This window comes from Notolepis coatsorum (assembly GCF_963971535.1).
Source record: "Notolepis coatsorum genome assembly, chromosome: 4".
NCBI lineage: Eukaryota > Metazoa > Chordata > Actinopteri > Aulopiformes > Paralepididae > Notolepis > Notolepis coatsorum.
In genome coordinates this window covers 15,171,255-15,190,395 of record NC_140168.1, presented here as the reverse complement: position 1 = coordinate 15,190,395, position 19,141 = coordinate 15,171,255, and the positions used below count along the sequence as shown (strand labels likewise).

At 49.1% G+C, this 19,141-nt stretch overlaps 2 protein-coding genes across 2 annotated transcripts in view; both read left to right on the top strand.

Annotated features, from left to right (window-relative positions):
• Nucleotides 1–2,270: 2,270 nt before the first annotated feature.
• Nucleotides 2,271–7,025, top strand: LOC311226415 (protocadherin-8-like; the record flags this gene model as incomplete). The annotated part of the gene is made up of 4 exons (XM_084311841.1): nucleotides 2,271–3,476; nucleotides 4,025–5,383; nucleotides 5,573–5,804; nucleotides 6,640–7,025. 4 exons carry the CDS (start codon nucleotides 2,271–2,273, stop codon nucleotides 7,023–7,025), a joined length of 3,183 nt encoding a protein of 1,060 aa, XP_084167967.1.
• A 5,800-nt stretch (nucleotides 7,026–12,825) lies between these two features.
• Nucleotides 12,826–19,141, top strand: part of LOC311227356 (leukocyte cell-derived chemotaxin 1-like) — a 16,788-nt gene continuing 10,472 nt past the window's right edge. The window contains exons 1-3 of the mRNA XM_084312972.1: nucleotides 12,826–12,954; nucleotides 13,319–13,459; nucleotides 15,352–15,492. Of these exons, the coding sequence (XP_084169098.1) occupies nucleotides 12,883–12,954; nucleotides 13,319–13,459; nucleotides 15,352–15,492 (354 nt within the window). The 5' untranslated portion in view covers nucleotides 12,826–12,882. The remainder of the gene's footprint in view (nucleotides 12,955–13,318; nucleotides 13,460–15,351; nucleotides 15,493–19,141) is intronic.

Here is a 19,141-nt window from a genome sequence, read left to right as displayed (position 1 = left end):
AAAAAGGAGACCCTGCCTGCCACACCATTATCCCTCCGTACTAACGAGGGCTTCATGCGCCTTTGATATAATCTCACCATTGAAATTCCGATAAATCCCCCCTGCGTTTACAGCCAAAGCCTATTTGTAACGGGTGTGTGTGTGTGTGTGTGTGTGTGTGTGTTGTGTGTGTGTGTGTGTGTGTGTGTGTGTGTTTGTGCGTGCGTGTGCGTGCGTGCATGTGCGTGTCTGTCATCTTCACCCTGCGCGGCCATGTTCTGGCAGGCGAGGCCGCAGTGAGAGCGGCGTGCAGGGGCGCTGACACGCATGTTAAACCGGCCCGTTACACCGGCTTTAATTAAAAATCCCCTCTCTCCCTCCCGCGCTCACACTATATACTACATCTCGTGAGCCGATCTGAGCTCAGCCCAAATGAGAATAGAATCTATGTTTAAGTGGATAAGAGAGTGGATATAGCATTTTTTTTATTGACTCAAATATGATCCGATGGGCAAACAATTAGGCGACTGGATTACAACACACAAGGGTGGAATCATTTTAAAAAGGGCAGAGCGGATTTTGTGGAATGTGTGAATAGGAATAAATGTAATATAGGCCTGCATAACGCTATTGAATGAATGAATTAATGAATGAATGAATGAAAACTTACTTTAACAGATTGCAGAATGGGTACAATACAGTACGGCTCAATACACAACAATTGTTAAGGGGATGCAGACCAGAGAAAGACTTTTGTCTTGTTTACATCAGGGTCCCCCATTTTCAATTCATAGTGAGTTGCTATTGCCCACCAGTTACACCAGACTATGTCTGGTTCAGATTCCGTTCAGTCTGGTGACTTCGTCCTGCATTGATTCAGTGTGTCAAGCTTCCGTGAACCGCACACATATAGCTCTCTCTGATTTGGCTGCGGCCACAAGTATAGCCGATGCAAATGGAGGTCGTCTGTCTGGAGAGGAGGAAGAGGATAATATCGTTATAAGGTTGGAGAAATGGAGCTCCACCTCGTCTCCTTCCATGCGTGAAGTTATTCTCCAATGTCCTATAGGTCATTCGGACAGATATATGCACGCATACTTTATTCCAGTTGGCTACACGTACGTACGTGACACGCGCGCACGGGAGGACAGTGGCTCGTGTTTAAGCATAAATCTCATTATGGCGAATGTATTGGGGGGGTATAGCATCCCGAATAGACACTCCTATTCAAACGCTTTGTCCTCTATAGCTCAGGGACACTGCGCCATATCTCTCTGCCCCCCCCCCCCCCCCCTTGTGTCGGTGCACGCAGACTCATTTAATAGCCCCAAGGAACATAAACAAGCAACGGAAACTATAGCTGTATTAAATCAAGCCTAGTCGCGCGCTTAGCCCACATATTGGTGCCAAGTTCCCCCCCCCCCCTGCACAGTCCAGGAACCTCTAAACAGGCTTAGAGGTCTTTCACTGCCACACTACAGAAGGGTTAACCTTTTACTATCACACTACCGACGGTTACCTTCTGTAGTGTGGCAGTGAAAGGGTTAACCTGCTGTTGTGTGGCAGTGAAAGGGTTAACCTGCTGTTGTGTGTGGCAGTGAAAGGGTTAACCTGCTGTCGTGTGTGGCAGTGAAAGGGTTAACCTGCTGTTGTGTGGCAGTGAAAGGGTTAACCTGCTGTTGTGTGTGGCAGTGAAAGGGTTAACCTGCTGTTGTGTGGCAGTGAAAGGTTAACCTGCTGTTGTGTGTGGCAGTGAAAGGGTTAACCTGCTGTTGTGTGGCAGTGAAAGGGTTAACCTCCTGTAGTGTGGCATGCAGTGAAAGGGTTAACCTGTTGTTGTGTGTGGCAGTGAAAGGGTTAACCTGCTGTTGTGTGTGTGTGTGTGTGGCAGTGAAAGGGTTAACCTTCTCTAAAACAGGCTCAGAGGTCTTTCAGAAGAAGTCCCCTTTTTTCCCTTTGCGAGGCGCGGATTGGTCACAGTGGGGCTCATTTGCATGCCGCGCCGTATATAAACCCCCCCCGCCACTGCAGCCCTCTGCGAGAGAGCGAGCACACCTCGAGGAGAGCGCATTGTCAACCCTATTGCATTTTAATATTATAGGCTATATTATGCTTTTTATATAGAGAGCTCTAACTACAGACTCTTGGGGGAAAGGGAACGTTTTGACGGGGTGCTTCTGTTTGAACTTATTAAAGTTTATAGTTATATAGCAGGTGGGGAACAGTTTCTCAGTGAATTTTTACATTTTTATTTTGTGTGTGTGTGTGTGTGTGTGAAAGTGGCACACAGGATGGGGGGACTGTACGGGCTGATGCTGGTGGTGGTCTCTCTGGCGACCCTCACGGCTCTCACGCGGGGCAAAACGGTGAAATATCAGACGTTCGAAGAGGACGCACCCGGGACCGTAATCGGAAACTTGGCCAAGGACATCTCCTCCTCCTCCTCCTCAGAGCCCACCACCTTGCAGCAGCAGCAGCAGGGCTCCTCGTCGTCAAAGACGAATTTCAGAATGATGAAGCAGTTCAACTCGTCCTCCATCCGCCTGCGGGAGAGCGACGGGCAGCTGACCATCGGGGAGCGCATCGACCGCGAGAGGACCTGCCGGCACACCCTGCACTGCCTCGTCGCCTTCGACGTGGTCAGCTTCTCCAAGGAGCAGTTCAAGCTCATCCACGTCGAGGTGGAGGTCAAGGACATCAACGACAACGCGCCGCGGTTTCCGCGCAAGGAGTCGGCGCTGGAGATCTCGGAGAACACGGCGGTGGGCACCCGCATCCCGCTGGACCACGCCGTGGACGAGGACGTGGGCGCGAACTACATCCAGACGTACCGGCTCTCCGCCAACAGCCACTTCTCCGTCGACGTGCTCAGCAGGGCCGACGGGGTTAAATATGCGGAGCTGGTGCTGATGAAGGAGCTGGACCGCGAGACGCAGGCCGCGTACGCGCTGGAGCTGGTGGCCGTGGACGGAGGCGCGCCGTCGCCGCGCACCGGCACCACGCGCGTAACGGTCAAGGTGAAGGACTACAACGACAACAGCCCGGTGTTCGACCGCAACAGCTTCTCCGTGGACCTGGCCGAGGACGCGCCGGTGGGCTTCCTCCTGTTGGACCTGAACGCGGAGGACCCGGACGAGGGGCAGAACGGCGAGGTGGTCTACGGGTTCGGCCACCAGGTGCCCGCCGAGATCCGCGCGCTGTTCCGCGTGGACCGCAGGAGCGGACGGCTGACCCTCGAGAGCCCCGTGGACTTCGAGAGCAAGACGACGTACGAGTTCGACGTGCAGGCGACCGACCTGGGCGCGAACCCGAGCCCGGCGGCCGTGTGTAAGATCGTGGTGCAGGTGCAGGACGTGAACGACAACGCGCCGGAGATCTCCATCACCCCGATGACGTCGATCACCGCGGGCATCGCGTACATCACGGAGGCGGCGGCGCGGGAGAGCTTCGTGGCGCTGGTCAGCACCGCGGACAGCGACTCCGGGGCCAACGGACAGGTACAGTGGTGTATACAGTTTCTTCCTTCCCCCCCTCAAATGTATTATATACTCTCTTTCTAGACTCGCCCTTTGTAGTTTGTACACATACACAGTATACTGTCATAAATGTCTTTGATGAATTGAAAATGGGGGACCCTGTTGTAAACAAGACGAAAGTCTTTCTCTGGTCTGCATCCCCCTTTTAATAACAATTGTGTGTATTGAGCTGTACTGTATTGTACCCATTCTGCAATCTGTTAATAAAATGTTCAACCACAATCAATCAAAAACAGTAAATTAACATAATAGACAAAGGACAAAAAGAGCAAGCTTGAGAGTTTGTGAATCAATCTCAATATATATAATATATAACCTGTTCTAGCTATTTGTATGTCTTGTATGTCATAAATGTCACGATGAATTGAAAATGGGGGACCCTGATGATGTAAACAAGACGAAAGCATCCCCTTAACGATTGTGTGTATTGAGCCGTACTGTATATATTATTGTACCCGCATTCTGCAATCTGTTAAATGAATAAAGTTTTCATTCATTCATCCCTCCAGGTCCACTGCACGCTCTACGGCCACGACCACTTCCGGCTGCAGCAGGCGTACGAGGACAGCTTCATGATCGTGAGCACCAGCCCGCTGGACCGCGAGAAGATCCCCGAGTACAACCTGACGGTGGTCGCCGAGGACCTGGGCTCGCCGCCGTTCAGAACCATCACCCAGTACACCATCCGGCTGACGGACGAGAACGACAACGCGCCCGTGTTCAGCAAGCCCGTGTACGAGGTGGCGGCGGTGGAGAACAACCCGCCGGGCGCCTACATCGCCACCGTCGTCGCCCGAGACCTGGACCTGGGGCAGAACGGCAAGGTCAGCTACAAGCTGGCGGACACCTACTTCATGGGCTCGCCCATGTCCACGTTCGTGTCGCTGGACCCCGCCAGCGGCTCCCTGTACGCGCTGCGCAGCTTCAACTACGAGGTCATGAAGCAGCTGGAGCTGCGCATCACGGCCAGCGACGGGGGCTCGCCGCCCCTCACGGGCAGCGCTAGCGTCTACGTCCGGATAGTGGACCAGAACGACAACGTGCCGGTCATCACGCAGCCCAGCCTCGACGGCAACGGCTCCGCGGAAGTCCTCCTGCCCCGGGACGCGCCCACGGGCTACGTCATCACCCGGGTGGAGGCGCGCGACGCGGACGAGGGCGTGAACTCGGAGCTGTCCTACGGCCTGCAGGCCGCCGGCACCGCCGCCGCCTCCGGGGGGGAACCGTCCGTGTTCTCCGTTAACAAAGCCACCGGGGAGATCTACCTGAACCGGGCGCTGCCGAGCCGCCACGACGTGGACGACACGCTGAGCGTGACCGTCATGGTGAGCGACAACGGGAGGCCCGCGCTCACCTCCACCGCCACGCTTCGTTTCCTGGTGGTGGCGGGCGCCCCGCCGAGCGACAGGACCGTGTACCACGCGGCGGGCGGCGGGGGGGGGGACGGGGGGGAGACCCACGGCGCGCAGTGGGACCTGTCGGTGGTGATCATCGTGGTGCTGGCGGGGAGCTGCACGCTCCTGCTGCTCGCCATCATCCTCATCGCCACCACCTGCAACCGGCGCAAGCGGGACAAGACGGGCGGGGGGGGCGGGGACGACGACGACGACGACTCGTACGGGGAGAAGGGCACGCTCGAGCGGAGCATCAACCACGCGGACAACCCGCTGCTGCCCCTCCACGGCACGGGGGGAGAGGGCGGAGGAGGAGGAGGAGGGTTCGACCACGCCTACATCATGAGCCAGCCCGGGGGGGGGTTCACCTCGGCTCACCCGGGGGGCGGAGACACGTGCTCGGCCTCGGAGGACGGCAGCGAGGTGCCCTGTGTGTACGAGCCGGAGGACAAGCCCAGAGGGAATAAACACGAGGTGAGACATTCGTAAAGTAGAAGAAGTAACCGAATGTATAGCTGGGATAAATTCTCCATCCAGCGTCCAATAGGATGATATGACCTCTGTATTGACCCCCCCCCTCCCCCCTCCCCTCTCTCTCTCTCTCTCTCTCTCTCTCTCTCTCTCTCTCTCTCTCTCTCTCTCTCTCTCTCTCTCTCTCCCCAGGGCTACTCCACTCTGCCCGGCTATGGGACCAACAAGGAAGCAGTGAGACCCATCACCATCTGGAAGGGGAACTCCTACACCACCATCTCCGCCAGGGACCCAGCCTTCAGTGGCAAGGACAGCGGCAAGGGGGACAGCGATTTCAACGACAGTGACAGCGACGTCAGCGGAGACGCCGGCTTGAAGAAGGACGGCGTCATGGTGGTTCCTCCCATGCTGCACGGCCAAAGTGGTGAGAGCAAAGATCAATTGGGAAAATATGGATGATCCCTTTTCACTACCACACTACAGACGGTTAACCCTTTCACTACCGCACTACAGACGGTTAACCCTTTCACTACCGCACTACAGACGGTTAACCCTTTCACGACCACACTACAGACGGTTAACCCTTTCACTACCACACTACAGACGGTTAACCCTTTCACTACCACACTACAGAACGGTTAACCCTTTCACTACCACACTACAGACGGTTAACCCTTTCACTACCACACTACAAACGGTTAACCCTTTCACTACCGCACTACAGACGGTTAACCCTTTCACGACCACACTACAGACGGTTAACCCTTTCACTACCACACTACAGACGGTTAACCCTTTCACTACCACACTACAGAACGGTTAACACTTTCACTACCACACTACAGACGGTTAACCCTTTCACTACCACACTACAGACAGTTAACCCTTTCACTACCACACTACAAACGGTTAACCCTTTCACTACCGCACTACAGACGGTTAACCCTTTCACTACCGCACTAAGATAAGATATTCCTTTATTGATCCCCTTGGGGAAATTCAGGCATCATAGCAGCATGGGGGGATGGGGGAGGGGTACAGGTAGTAAAACAACACAGTATACAGGTAGTACAGACGGTTAACCCTTTCACTACCACACTACAGACGGTAGTGAAAGGGTTAAATGGGTATATAGGTTGGGATTCCAAGGTCAACTATATACGCAGCTGATCTAACGTGCTTCTTTGTGCTCCTCTCTCTCTCTCTCTCTCTCTCTCTCTCTCTCTCTCTCTCTCTCTCTCTCTCTCTCTCTCTCTCAGGTCTGTGGGCGTGCACCAGTGAGTGTAAGGTCCTGGGTCACTCCGATCGCTGCTGGAGCCCCTCGGCGGTACGCGCCAACGCCGCCCCCTCGCCGGGGATCCCGCCCCCCCCCGCCACTCCGATCCTGTCCTCTTTCAACAGCCTGTCCAAGACGGCCTCCCTGCCCCGCGACCCCCACCGCAGGGACATCTACTACCAGGCGGCACACATCCCCAAGACCACGGGCCTGCAGAGCGTCTACGAGAAGGTCCTGCACAGAGAGTATGACTATGTCCTGGTGACCCCGCCCTGCAGACCCGTACGGGTACAGCAGGAGATGGGCGACGCCACCGTGCCCGCTTACAGCCCTGCCCATGCAACGCGCTGTCCCACAGACGAAGTCTAATCACACACTACACGCTCAAAGAACTGTCCACTGTGTTGAAAAAAAGAATCTAATTTATGAACTATTGACAATGAGAATCATGTGTAAAAAAAAAGATGTATGAGATTATTTGTTTCTGTGGAGAGTGTGTATATATATATCTAAGTTTATATCTTAATATTTGTGTATTTTGCATTTTTAAATGTTACCGTGTAAAAGCTATATATACATTTGGAGCCCATGCTGTCACTTTGAGGGATTTGTTGGACATAGTGTATCTTATGCAACATTTTGTACATATACAGAGAATTTATTTTTTTAAATGAATAATTAAAAAGTGAAGATATGTAAAATATGAATTGTAATTATTGATCTTTAAGCATGCTATTACTATTTAAATGGCCCGGGAACTATATTCAGTTCGAGGCCTGGGGATCCACAATGTATCAAGTTGATAACAGTGTATGAAATTATTTGAATGCGCAATAATGTAATTGTACAAATTTTTTATGATCACGATATTCTAAAAGAAAATAAACTTTGAAATACTGTTCTGAAACTGCAATCGTGTCTCAAACGTGTGTGGGATGCAGACTTTGTCTCTATACCATATATGATAATGTGAATGTGTATTAGTATCGCTGCGCTGCATAGTACATGGAGTGTACTACAGTGGCTCAGGAGGTAGAGCAGTCGTCTGGCAATCCGGAGGTTCCCGGTTCGATTCCCACTCCTCCCGGGCAGCGTGTCGTTGAGCAAGTCACTTAACCCCTAATTGCTCCCGATGAGCAGGTTGGCACCTTGTATGGTTGCCTCCGAAGTGAATGTGTGAGTGAATGCAATGGGTAATATGTACAGCGCTTTGGATAAAAGCGCTATATAAAAAAGCAGCCATTTACCATTTACAAGCTGGATATTCGAGAGAGACAGTCAGTCACCATTATTAGCCAACAGGTGTCGCTGTTGGTGCAGTGGTGAGCTGCTGTCCTTGGAGTCGACATGAGAAGGTCAGGGACCATTACTCATCTAGAACTGCTTTGCTTGTACGAGTAGCTGCTCAGGTCACATGACCATTAAAACACTCTCACTAGACCAATCTGGTCTCAGATCGGTTCTACTTTAAATTGCTTGATAAATTACGCGTTTGGAGTGTTTCCACCGGTAGTTAAAATTAATTTGCAGAGATTAAATTGACGCTAAAGAAGTCACGTGGGCACGTGGCACATATTCAGATGCCCCGAGAGAAACCCAGGCAGCGGGTTACCTGTGTGCTATAGACATCACGAAAGTATGCCATTCTACATAAAATAGTCAACAATTGAAAATTACGCACGGAGGACACGTGCGTATTGATTGATTGATTGAAAACTTTATTAACAGATTGCAGAAATGGTACAGTACAGTACAGCTCAATACATACAATTGTTAAGGGGATGCAGACCAGAGAAAGACTTTCGTCTTGTTTACATCAGGGTCCCCCATTTTCAATTAATTATTTTTTATCTACTTTTTCTCCCATTTTCCATTTTTCTCCCATCCCAATTTCGTATCGTCCAATTCTACCCTCCCCTGTCTCGAACGCTGTTAGGCCATGCCTCCCACAAGCCGGCTGCAATGTGGACGAAGCCTTACATCACGTGTCCCCTCCGGTATTCGAGGAAGCAGCCGTCGTATCTTTTCACCTGCACAGCGCGATCTCTCAGCGGCGGGGGTCTGCGTGGGAGGGACACGCCACCCCCTGTCGCTTCCTGATTCTGCTGCGCAGGCCTGTAGGAGTCGCTGTCCACAACGTCCGATCCCCACCCATCAGCTTTCCCACCCCTAACACTGCCAATTGTGTTAGTATGAACGACCAGCCAAGCTGATAGCAATGCGGAGAGCTGGGCTCGAACCCAGCGTCTCCTGCATTGGTGGCGAGCGCCTTGCCCACTGCGCCACCTAGCCGCCCCCATTTTCAATTCATCATAACATATATGACATACACGACATACAGATAGACAGTACTGCTACATCTATACATTTATGACATACCAGATTTGCAAATACAGTACTGTTTGTGATACAAAAAGAGTCCAGAAAAGATACATTTGACGTAGAAACTGTACATTGGAGGAGGTTGGGTAGGTGGGGTGGGGTTGGGGGGGGACTGTACATTGGAGGTGGTTGGGTGGGGGGGGGGGGGTAGGAGGGATGGGTGGGTGGTGGACACTGTACAACTGTACAAGCAAAACTGTACATTGGAATATTGACAAAACCATACTTGGTCATTTACTGTACATTGGAGGGGGTTGGGTTAGGACATTTACAGGGGCCAGTTTCGAATTGCAGTCTCCTGTAGGTGTTCTTTGAGAGTGTTTTTGAAAGTGGGTAGTGATTCACATTCCTTTACAGCTTTGGGTAGGGCGTTCCACATTGATGTGGCATAATTGCGAAACGTGTTTAGTCCCTTGTTTGAGCCGAATCTGGGTTTAACATGATTTGTGGAGCTCCCTCTGGTGTTGTGATCGTGGTATTCACTGACCTTTGGGAAGTATTTTGACATGTACATGGGTACCTTGGTCGTGTAGTGTATCTTTTAGACCAGGCCCATTGCAAGTTGCTGTACTCTGTCGTCTACTCTAAGCCATCCTAGGTTGTCAAAGTGGGCAGGGGTGAGGTGGGTTCTAGAAGTAAGGTCAAGCAGTAGTCCCACAGCCTTTTGTAGGTCCAGCATGACCATGCCGCAGTATTTTCCCACATCCACCTCTTGTTTGATGTGGTCGTTTAAATAGAGAAGGCATGTGTCAGTGGAGTAAAGAGTCCAACCGTGCCTAAAGACACATAGCGTTAAAGCATGGGGCGATTCTTTTACCAACTTACAGACTTTCAAGCATTAAGGGATACTTAGTTAAGTTTGGCACACTCTATCTATGTTCTACTTCACATACCGTCATATATGCAACTCCGTGCATAATAATCGAAAAATTTGAAATCCAAACTTATTTCATAAAGACACATTCCATAACTGATTATTGTGTATGCGTACGTTTTCATTCATGCGTAAATTAGTGTTACTACTATTCTGCAACCATTCCGAACATATATCAATTAATTTACAATTTAAATATCCCGAAAATAACTGTGGATTTCGGTTAGAGACACTTAAAGAGGCACTTCACCAAAAACAATGCAAATTTATTCTGCACACAACCTCAGTGTCACACACATAAAAAAAACTCTGGACAGTTTTGCACATATGAATTTAGTTTGACAGTTATTACGAGTAAATTAGTTTGAATATGGCCACCAGTGATGTCATCAGCTGTCAGGCAACAGTTATATTGCTATTGCTATTTTAGTCATACAGGGTATGTCATTTCATGGTGCTGTAATTAACAAACAACACAAGGATTCAATGTCCCGATGACATCACTGCTGGCCATATTGAAACTAATTGACTCTCAATAACTGTCGAACTAAATGAATGTGTGCAAAACAGTTTTTGTGTGATTATGTGCACAATAAAACAGTGTTGTTTTTTGGTGAAGTCAGCTAGTTTCAGTTCTATCCATTTCATATAATTAACTCCCTCCATTGTGTTGTGTTGTTGTGTAACACGAGGTGTGTACATGGAAATCAGAATCAGAAAGGTCTTTATTATTGCCAAGTAGTTTTCACATACAAGCGAATTAGCTTTGGTCGTTTTTTGGTGCGACATCAACGGACAGATATATTAACAGACAGATAATACAATAAAGAGGTGGAGTAAGATCAAATTAAATATGAACTAAGCTAACACAATAGAATAGAATTATGGAATAAAATAAAATATAGACCAGGGCTGTACAACTGTAAATAAAGAGGTGGAATCATATTAAATGGGATATAAACTAAATTAAATATATAGCACAATAGAATATAGTACAATACAAATAAAATAGGAATAGGCATGGTGCAGGGCTGTGGGCAGTTATGGTATGGTATGGTTATGGTTTATTTCTTAATCCCCGAGGGGAAACATGGTTTGCCACCAGAGCGAATACACATATACAAACATGAAAGAAACAGTTACATGATACAATACACTACAGGATACACAACACAATAGGAGAGCCTCTTAACACAGTGCTATCGGTGTTCGTTAAAAACGTTTACCGCAGCAGGAACAAAGGATGTGCAAAGTACAACAAGGGTAAAAAGGCAACCATCCCTGGTCAGTGGAAATGAGCCATTGTAACCTACATACTACGTGTCTCTTGAGCTCGAGAAAACATGACACATTCCACTCGAGTCACCTCTGACCTCTCTGGCATAGTTTGGAGAGAGGGGGGGGGGGGGGGCAGGAGTATCCTCACAAGGGAGCTGTCCAAGGTGATCTGAGGAGAGAGAATTCTCTGCCTCTATACTATACGTGTGGAAGGTCACTCATGTATGTTCATCCATCTCCTTCCGCAGAGTCATGAACTCGCCCTTTTCATCCTGCGCACTGATACATTTATATACGTGTTGTAGCAGGCCTAATAATACGTCATATGGCCGAAGAAGATTGTAATAATACAACTATATTGAGCAAGTGAATACACTATGTGCAGGTTTTCCCGAATCCTCAAAGAACGCACCCGTCACAAAGATTTGATTCAGGTGTGCAAGAGACATGAGAAGTATAGCTATACGTCAGAAACATCTATTGTTCAGTGTGTGCGTGTGTGTGTGTGTGTGCGTGTGTGTGTGTGCGTGTGTGTGTGTGATGCCAGTGTGTTTTGTTCTGTATTGTTGTGATCACAATACAGCTAACAGACATTGGCACAGTGATGAAAGGGTAAATGACGGGAGATTCCACAGGGCTTGGCTGTGAACCCTTCCTCTGTGTTATTATTAACTGGCACGTTGCCCTGGCCTGGCGAGTGAGTGCGCCTTCATGGTCCAAGCCTCATTTACACTGGTATCTAATCACCGGCACTGGGCACACAGCGCGCGCACCCCCTGTCTGGGCTGAGGGCACGAGGCCCGCAGCAGAGTGACAGGTCGAAAACAGAACCAGTGAGGCGCGCATACTTTCCGCTGGCCACCTCCATGCTGCTAATGATAACACATGCCTTGTATGAAAGGGCAGGTTTGTTCCTTCGAGAGAGGGGGGGGGGGAGCGAGAGAGAGAGAGAGAGAGGAAGAGAGAGAGGAGAAGAGACTGAGAGTGGGAGATGGGGAGGAGGGGGAGAGAGAGGGAGAGAGAGAGATAGAGTGGGAGAGGAGGGGAGAGAGAGAGTGGGAGAGGAGAGAGAGTGGGAGAGAGAGAGAGTGGGAGAGGAGGGGAGAGAGAGTGGGAGAGAGAGAGAGTGGGAGAGGAGGGGAGAGAGAGTGGGAGAGGGGGAAGGGGAAGGAGGGGAGAGAGAGAGTGGGAGAGTGAGATGAGGGGAGAGAAAGAGGAGGGTAGAGAGGGGGAGGAGGGGAGAGAGAGAGGAGGGGAGAGGGGGAGAGGAGGAGGGGAGAGAGTGGGAGATGGGGAGGAGGGGAGAGAGAGAGTGCATGGGGAAGAGGGGAGAGGGGGGGGGAGGAGGGGAGAGACAGGGGGAGGAGGGGAGAGACAGGGAGAGGAGGGGATAGAGAGTGGGGGAGGAGGGGAGAGAGAGGGGGAGAGAGAGAGAGAGAGAGAGAGAAGGAGGGAGAGAGAGGGGGATGAGGAGGAGGGAGAGAGAGAGAGAGAGAGAGAGAGGGGGGAGGAGGAGGGGGGAGAGAGAGATAGAGAGGGAAGGAGGGAGAGAGAGGGGGATGAGGAGGAGGGAGAGAGAGGGGGATGAGGAGGAGGGAGGGAGAGAGAGGGGGGAGGAGGAGGGGAGAGAGAGAGAGAGATGAGTTACAGGGGTCTGAGCTCCTCAGGTGTTTGATCCCAGTTGACGCCATCATGACCGGGAGCTCGGAGAAAGTACCTATCGCCTCAGCGGGGCCGGAGGACCTGCAGCAATTCATGCCACCGGTAAGTCCAACTGTTGTGAGAGAGAGAGAGATGCTTTTGTGTTGTTGTGTATCGGTCCTGTGTGATGTCAGTCGGGTCCTGTCCAAATCCAATCCGAGGGACCGTCTATATAATATTGTATTGATTCGATGTTCTTCTTCTCGCTGGACCCGCGGGCTACCAAGCATGCATGCGCCCGCAGTCCACTATCATCATCACCCCCGTTATAATGTCTCCGTCGACTAGGTCACACCCGTCTTTCCTTGGCGGTGTTTTACTGTACAGATGGAAGTATATTCTAGCAGAAGAACATAATAGACACCAATGGCAACGCGGCTCCACTCCGTGGTGGTGAATGTTTCTGTTGTGTGGTTGTTTACTGCAGGCGTACACCGCCGTGGCCGTCAAGCCCGCCGCCACCGGGCGCCTGTTGAAGGCCGGGATCGCGGTGCTGATCGCCGGGGCCATCCTGCTGCTGTTTGGGGCCATCGGAGCGTTCTACTTCTGGAACAACAACGACAAACATGTAAGAGACGACGGATGGAGCTACACTATAGATATATAGCCTTGCCTTGTCACGGTCAGTTTGCTTGTTATCTGGTTGTGTGTGGCGGGGTGGAAGGAAGGGAGCTGCGGGCTTAACCCTTCACTACCACACTGACACTACCGAAGGGTTAACCCTTTCACTGCGACAATACAGCAGGTTAACCCATTCACTGCCACACTACCAAAGGGTTAACCCTTTCACAACCCCACTACAGAAGGTTAACCCTTTCACTACACAGAAGGTTAACCCTGTCACTGCGACAATACAGACGTTTAACCCTTTCACTATACCTCACGACCAAAGGGTTACCCCTATCACAAGTTCACAACCACACTATACAGACGGTTAACCCTTTCACTACCACACTATACAGACGGTTAACCCTTTCACTACCACACACTACAGAAGGTTAACCCTTTCACTACCACACTATACAGATGGGTAACCCTTTCACTACCACACGACAGAAGGTTAACCCTTTCACTACCACACACTACAGAAGGTTAACCCTTTCACTACCACACTATACAGATGGTTAACCCTTTCACAACCACACTACAGAAGGTTAACCCTTTCACAACCACACTACAGAAGGTTAACCCTTTCACTACCACACACTGCAGACGGTTACCCCTTTCACTACCACACACTGCAGACGGTTAACCCTTTCACTACCACACACTGCAGACGGGTAACCCTTTCACTACCACACACTGCAGACGGTTAACCCTTTCACTACCACACACCGCAGACGTTTAACCCTTTCACTACCACACACTGCAGACGGTTAACCCTTTCACTACCACACACTGCAGACGGGTAACCCTTTCACTACCACACACTGCAGACGGTTAACCCTTTCACTACCACACACTGCAGACGTTTAACCCCTTCACTGCCACACTACATACGGTTAACCCCATCACTATACCACATGCCAAAGGGGTTAACATTCTGTAGTGTGGTAGTGAAAGGGCTTAAGTAAACGGGGGAAAATGCAAATGAAACGGTACAGGTCTTCGACGGCTGCCAAATGCACAGTTTAAAGCGAGAAGCCACGTGAATGGAAGCCTTGTGTGTGAACCTGAACCCACGTACGCCTGGTGGGGGCCTCTCTCTCTCTCTCTCTGGTCCGGCGGACGGCCCAGGGGCGAGAGGTGTGCGAGACGCCAGGGAGAAGAGTCCCTTCTAAACCTGCATGGTTCTGGTTGGAACCGGCCCCTCTGATTGATATTATGTTATCAATATGTCACGATGAAAAAATGCTCTCAGAGTTCATTGTTATTATTTATCGCTAAGGGCCACACGGGTTCGTTTCTCAACCCTATTTTCTATCACCTGTGTACAGTTTACTTACTGTGCGTGTGTGTGTGTGTGTGTGTGCGTTTGTGTGTGCGTTTGTGTGTGTGTGTGTGTGTGTGTGTGTGTGTGTGTGTGTGTGTGTGTGTGTGTGTGTGTGTGTGTGTGCGTGATTGTAAGAATGTAGGTCTATGAAAGAGAAAGAGACATTCTGTGGGAATGGAAGACATGCAAGAAGAACTTGAGAGAAGGAGACTGCTGAAAGAGAGAGAGAAAGAGAGAGAGACAGAGAGGGAGAGAGAGAGAGAGAGAGAGAGAGAGAGAGCGAGAGAGCAAGAGAGAGAGAGAGAGAGAGAGAGGGAGAGAAAGAGAGAAAGAGAGAAAGAGAGAGAGAGAGAGAGAGAGAGAGAGAGAGAGAGAGAGAGAGGGGGGGAGAGAGGGGGGGGAGAAAGAGAGCAGAGTGGGTGTATTGGGTTGGAGGAAGAGGGGAGGGGGCACTCATGTTTACATGCCAATCTTAACACATTGTGTTTGTTTGTGTGCATGTGTGTGTGTGTGTGTGTGTGTGTTAGATCTACAATGTCCACTACACCATGAGCATCAATGGGAAAGTGGAGGAGGGCTCCATGGAGATCGATGCGGCCAACAACGTGGAGAGGTTCCACACCGGCTCCGGGACGGACGAGGCCGTGGAGGTCCACGACTTCCAGATCGTGAGTTAACCCTTTCACTGCCACACTACCAACATGGTTAACCCTTTCACTGTGACAATAGGGAGGTGTAGTCTAGGGTTGCACGATTAATCATTTTTTAATCGAAATCGCGATTTGGAATGATGCAATTATCAAATAGCAAAAAAAAAATGGAGAGTTTTTTTATTTTATTTTATTTTAAATTGATTTAACCAGGAAGTCCCATTGAGATACAAGATCGGTTTGGGAGAGGGAGGTAAGGGGTCTTAGATTGTGTGTTGTGAAGTTTAGACTTCAGAGAGGGAGAGTAAAGTACAGAAAAAAAGGTACCGTTGGGTACCGGTATCGATTCCCAGGTAAAAAGAAACATTTTCAGGCTCGGTGTCCCGAAAAGACCCACCGCGTAGGCCAGATGCAAGCCGCATTTTACAATAAACCTCTGTGGGGCTGCTTTAAAAAATATATATTATAATCGCAAATTTAATCGCAATCGCAATATCTGTCCAAAAAATCGCAATTCGATTATTTCCCAAAATCGTGCAGCCCTAGTCTGACGTCACTGGTTGTTCCACCCGTATAGGGATTTATCATCGGGGGGAAATGGATTATCGGCTATTGTAACAATTCTGCCGCATGGAAATTTAAAAGCTTTCCTTTATTTGCACAAAATGAGTCCCCTTCTGCCACTAGCATTGTTTTTTAAGCATTTTTTGTTGAAATAAAATTTGGCGATTTTTTTTTATGATTAATTGCGAATATTTTCACGTTGAGATATAGATTGTGGATGAATAAGCACAGAAAGGTACACCACGCAAATGCTTTATTTGTTTTAAGCGAGACGATTTAGAAATGGGCAATGGGGAAATACATTGCGTTGGAACAGAGGGTGGAACACGATAAACGGCAATGACGTCACCACTACACCTCCCTATACAGAAGGTTAAACATTTCACTGTCACATGACAACGGGTTAATAATAATAAATAATAAATGGAATTTGTATTGCACTTTTTGTTCACTAGGATCCCAAAGTGCTACAAGGTTAAAAACATTTTAAACAGCCTTTTGAAACAGCTAGGTTTTCAGGCCTGCTTTAAAAGTGTCCAGGGCCCTCATTTATCAACAATGCTTAGAAAGTGTTCTATTTTCGTTCTTAAGCACAGAATTTAGAATGTCCGTATACGCACAGAAAAATCGGGATTTATCACACGTGCGTACACAGGTCATACGCACACCTGCAAGTACTCCGTGTTGATAAATGCCACTTGTTCTACGCTCCGAGCTCGTGCACGATTTTAAGTATTTGCATATAGAACCGCCCGTAATTAACCATATACGGTAATGAAACACCCCCATGAAATGTGGAAAAGTGGACTAAACCGAGCGAACGCGTGGGAGAAATACGTGAGAGACGTATTACACGGTGATGTCGGAAACAGTTGGATATGATATCTATTAACTTCCTAAAGACCATTGCTGCCCGGGCAGCGCAAACACTAATAAAGACCGTTAACCATTGTTTGGCGTTGGTGTCATTAATAATAACCATGCTGAAGGGGCGGTCAGGTGGCGTAGCGGAGATTGCGCTCGTCACCAATGCAGGAGATGCTGGGTTCGAGCCCAGCTCTCGGCATTGCTACCAGCTTGGCTGGACGTTCATACTAATACAATTGGCAGTATTAGGGGGTGGGAAGCTGGTGGGTGGGAATCTGGCGTTGTGGACAGCGCCGCCTACAGGTCAGGTCTCGGCGCTTGCTCAACGGGGGCAGGACTTGGTGGAGATAGCGTGCCCTCCCACACGTTACACTTCACCAATGAGAGTCCTCGCTGCCAAGTGAAAAGAAGTCACTGGCAGTCGCCGCACGTATCGGAGGAAGTGTGTGGTCGGCTTCGGGACGCCCTTGTACCGACTCGTAGGAGAACATGCGAACAACAACCAGGTAGGAGAGGGGGGGAAATTGGCACAACGACTAAATTGGGACGGGGAGAAAAACAGAAAATTGGAGAAAGAGAAATAAAAAAATTAAAAATAATAACCATGCTGGAATATGAATGCCCTTTTTCGTTTCGTTCTTTTAAAGTTCGATTACCCAGGAATGGCTATCCGCTGTGGGCTATCTCCTCGCTGACGGACCAGTATACCTTTATATCATATCATATTCCTATGTCTCCAAGGAATCGTGGGGCTCTGGGGAATGCTATAGCCTATCCTAGGCTATTTTATTTACAGTAGTCTATTTATGATTTGTTTCCATAGCCGGTCTCAGTTATGCTGTGGCTGAGATGGGTCGGGATTAATGAAGCTGATAGGAGACGGCTTCTCAGCTATACGAATTAAAGCCACGATTGAAAATAATGTACTTCCTTCTTGACAATAGCATATACTATAACAATAATACGAGAGTACAAGAACAATGAATCGCACTGCCATGTAGCCTACGCCATGTATAGCCTGCCTATGTGATCAATAAAAACGCGAACTTGAATTCCATCATCATATTTATATGTTGTGTCTGTCCACTGTTTGTTGTTACTTTGTTATTTCCCCCCCCTATGTAAAGCGACCTTGGGTCTCTTGAAAGGCTCTATATAAAATGAAGCTATTATTATTTTTATTATTATTATTATCACGTCTGTGCAGGAGCTCACAAATAGACTGTGTTAGTCTCAGTGAAGTTTCAACGGAGGTCATCTATTCTAACCAACAAATTGAAGTAGAAAGCATTTCGTTGTGACCAATCTTATTTGGAAACATGACACACAAAATAATAGTATTTAGCTTTTTATTTTAAACAATATTTAATCACGTTTGGAGGTGGGTGTTCTGCGTCTGCCCCCCCCCGTGCCAAACAAGCAGGCCAACCTCTGTAATTGATCCGGGATGAGACGGGGAGCCACTGTCTATAGTGTGGTAGTGAAAGGGTTCAAAGAGTCCAACTGGAATCTCAGGAAGCCCGAGGAGCTGAATCACCGTTGTTGAACGCAGACGTTCCGTCGGAGGAGATGAAAGTTGAAACGTCAAGACACCGGTCCCCCGGTGTGCTGCCTATACCGGCACGTTGATCAGGGTCTCGGAGGAACTCGACGGGCCTGCAGTGGTTCTCCTCCACCCCAAGGTTCTGGACGGGATCCCAGGGGGTGGTCTTCTAACCCAGAGGAAAAATGGGCATTTCATTATTTCATTCACTAGAAGTTACACTTTAACTGCCACACACGAGATATCTCGGGTTTATTAATATGTGGTTGAAAGCCACTCACGAGATTTCTCGGATTTTTTTTTTTTTAGCGATCTGAAATCATATTGCATCACGCGAGCCTACCTGAGTATACCCGAGCACCGCCGGCGATCATATGTGGAAAAAAGCGCCCCCTATCGTCTCCCAGATGACATAAGGGATTTTGGAATGGACTCAATGAAAATGGATGGGGAAAAAAATCCGGTACTCCACATTTTCCAGTCCACTGATCCAGCCGGGGTTACCACAGTTCATTCTGGAGCCTCTGAGACCCGCGGAATCATGTACTGCACTGTACACACGGTGGATCTATACACTTATCGATTTTTTCTAATGGTGATCAGGAATTGGAATATACCAGTTGGATACCATCTGATGTCAGGTAAGGAATCTATGTTATCAGTGTTAGGATAATCAGACTAATTTTGATGAAG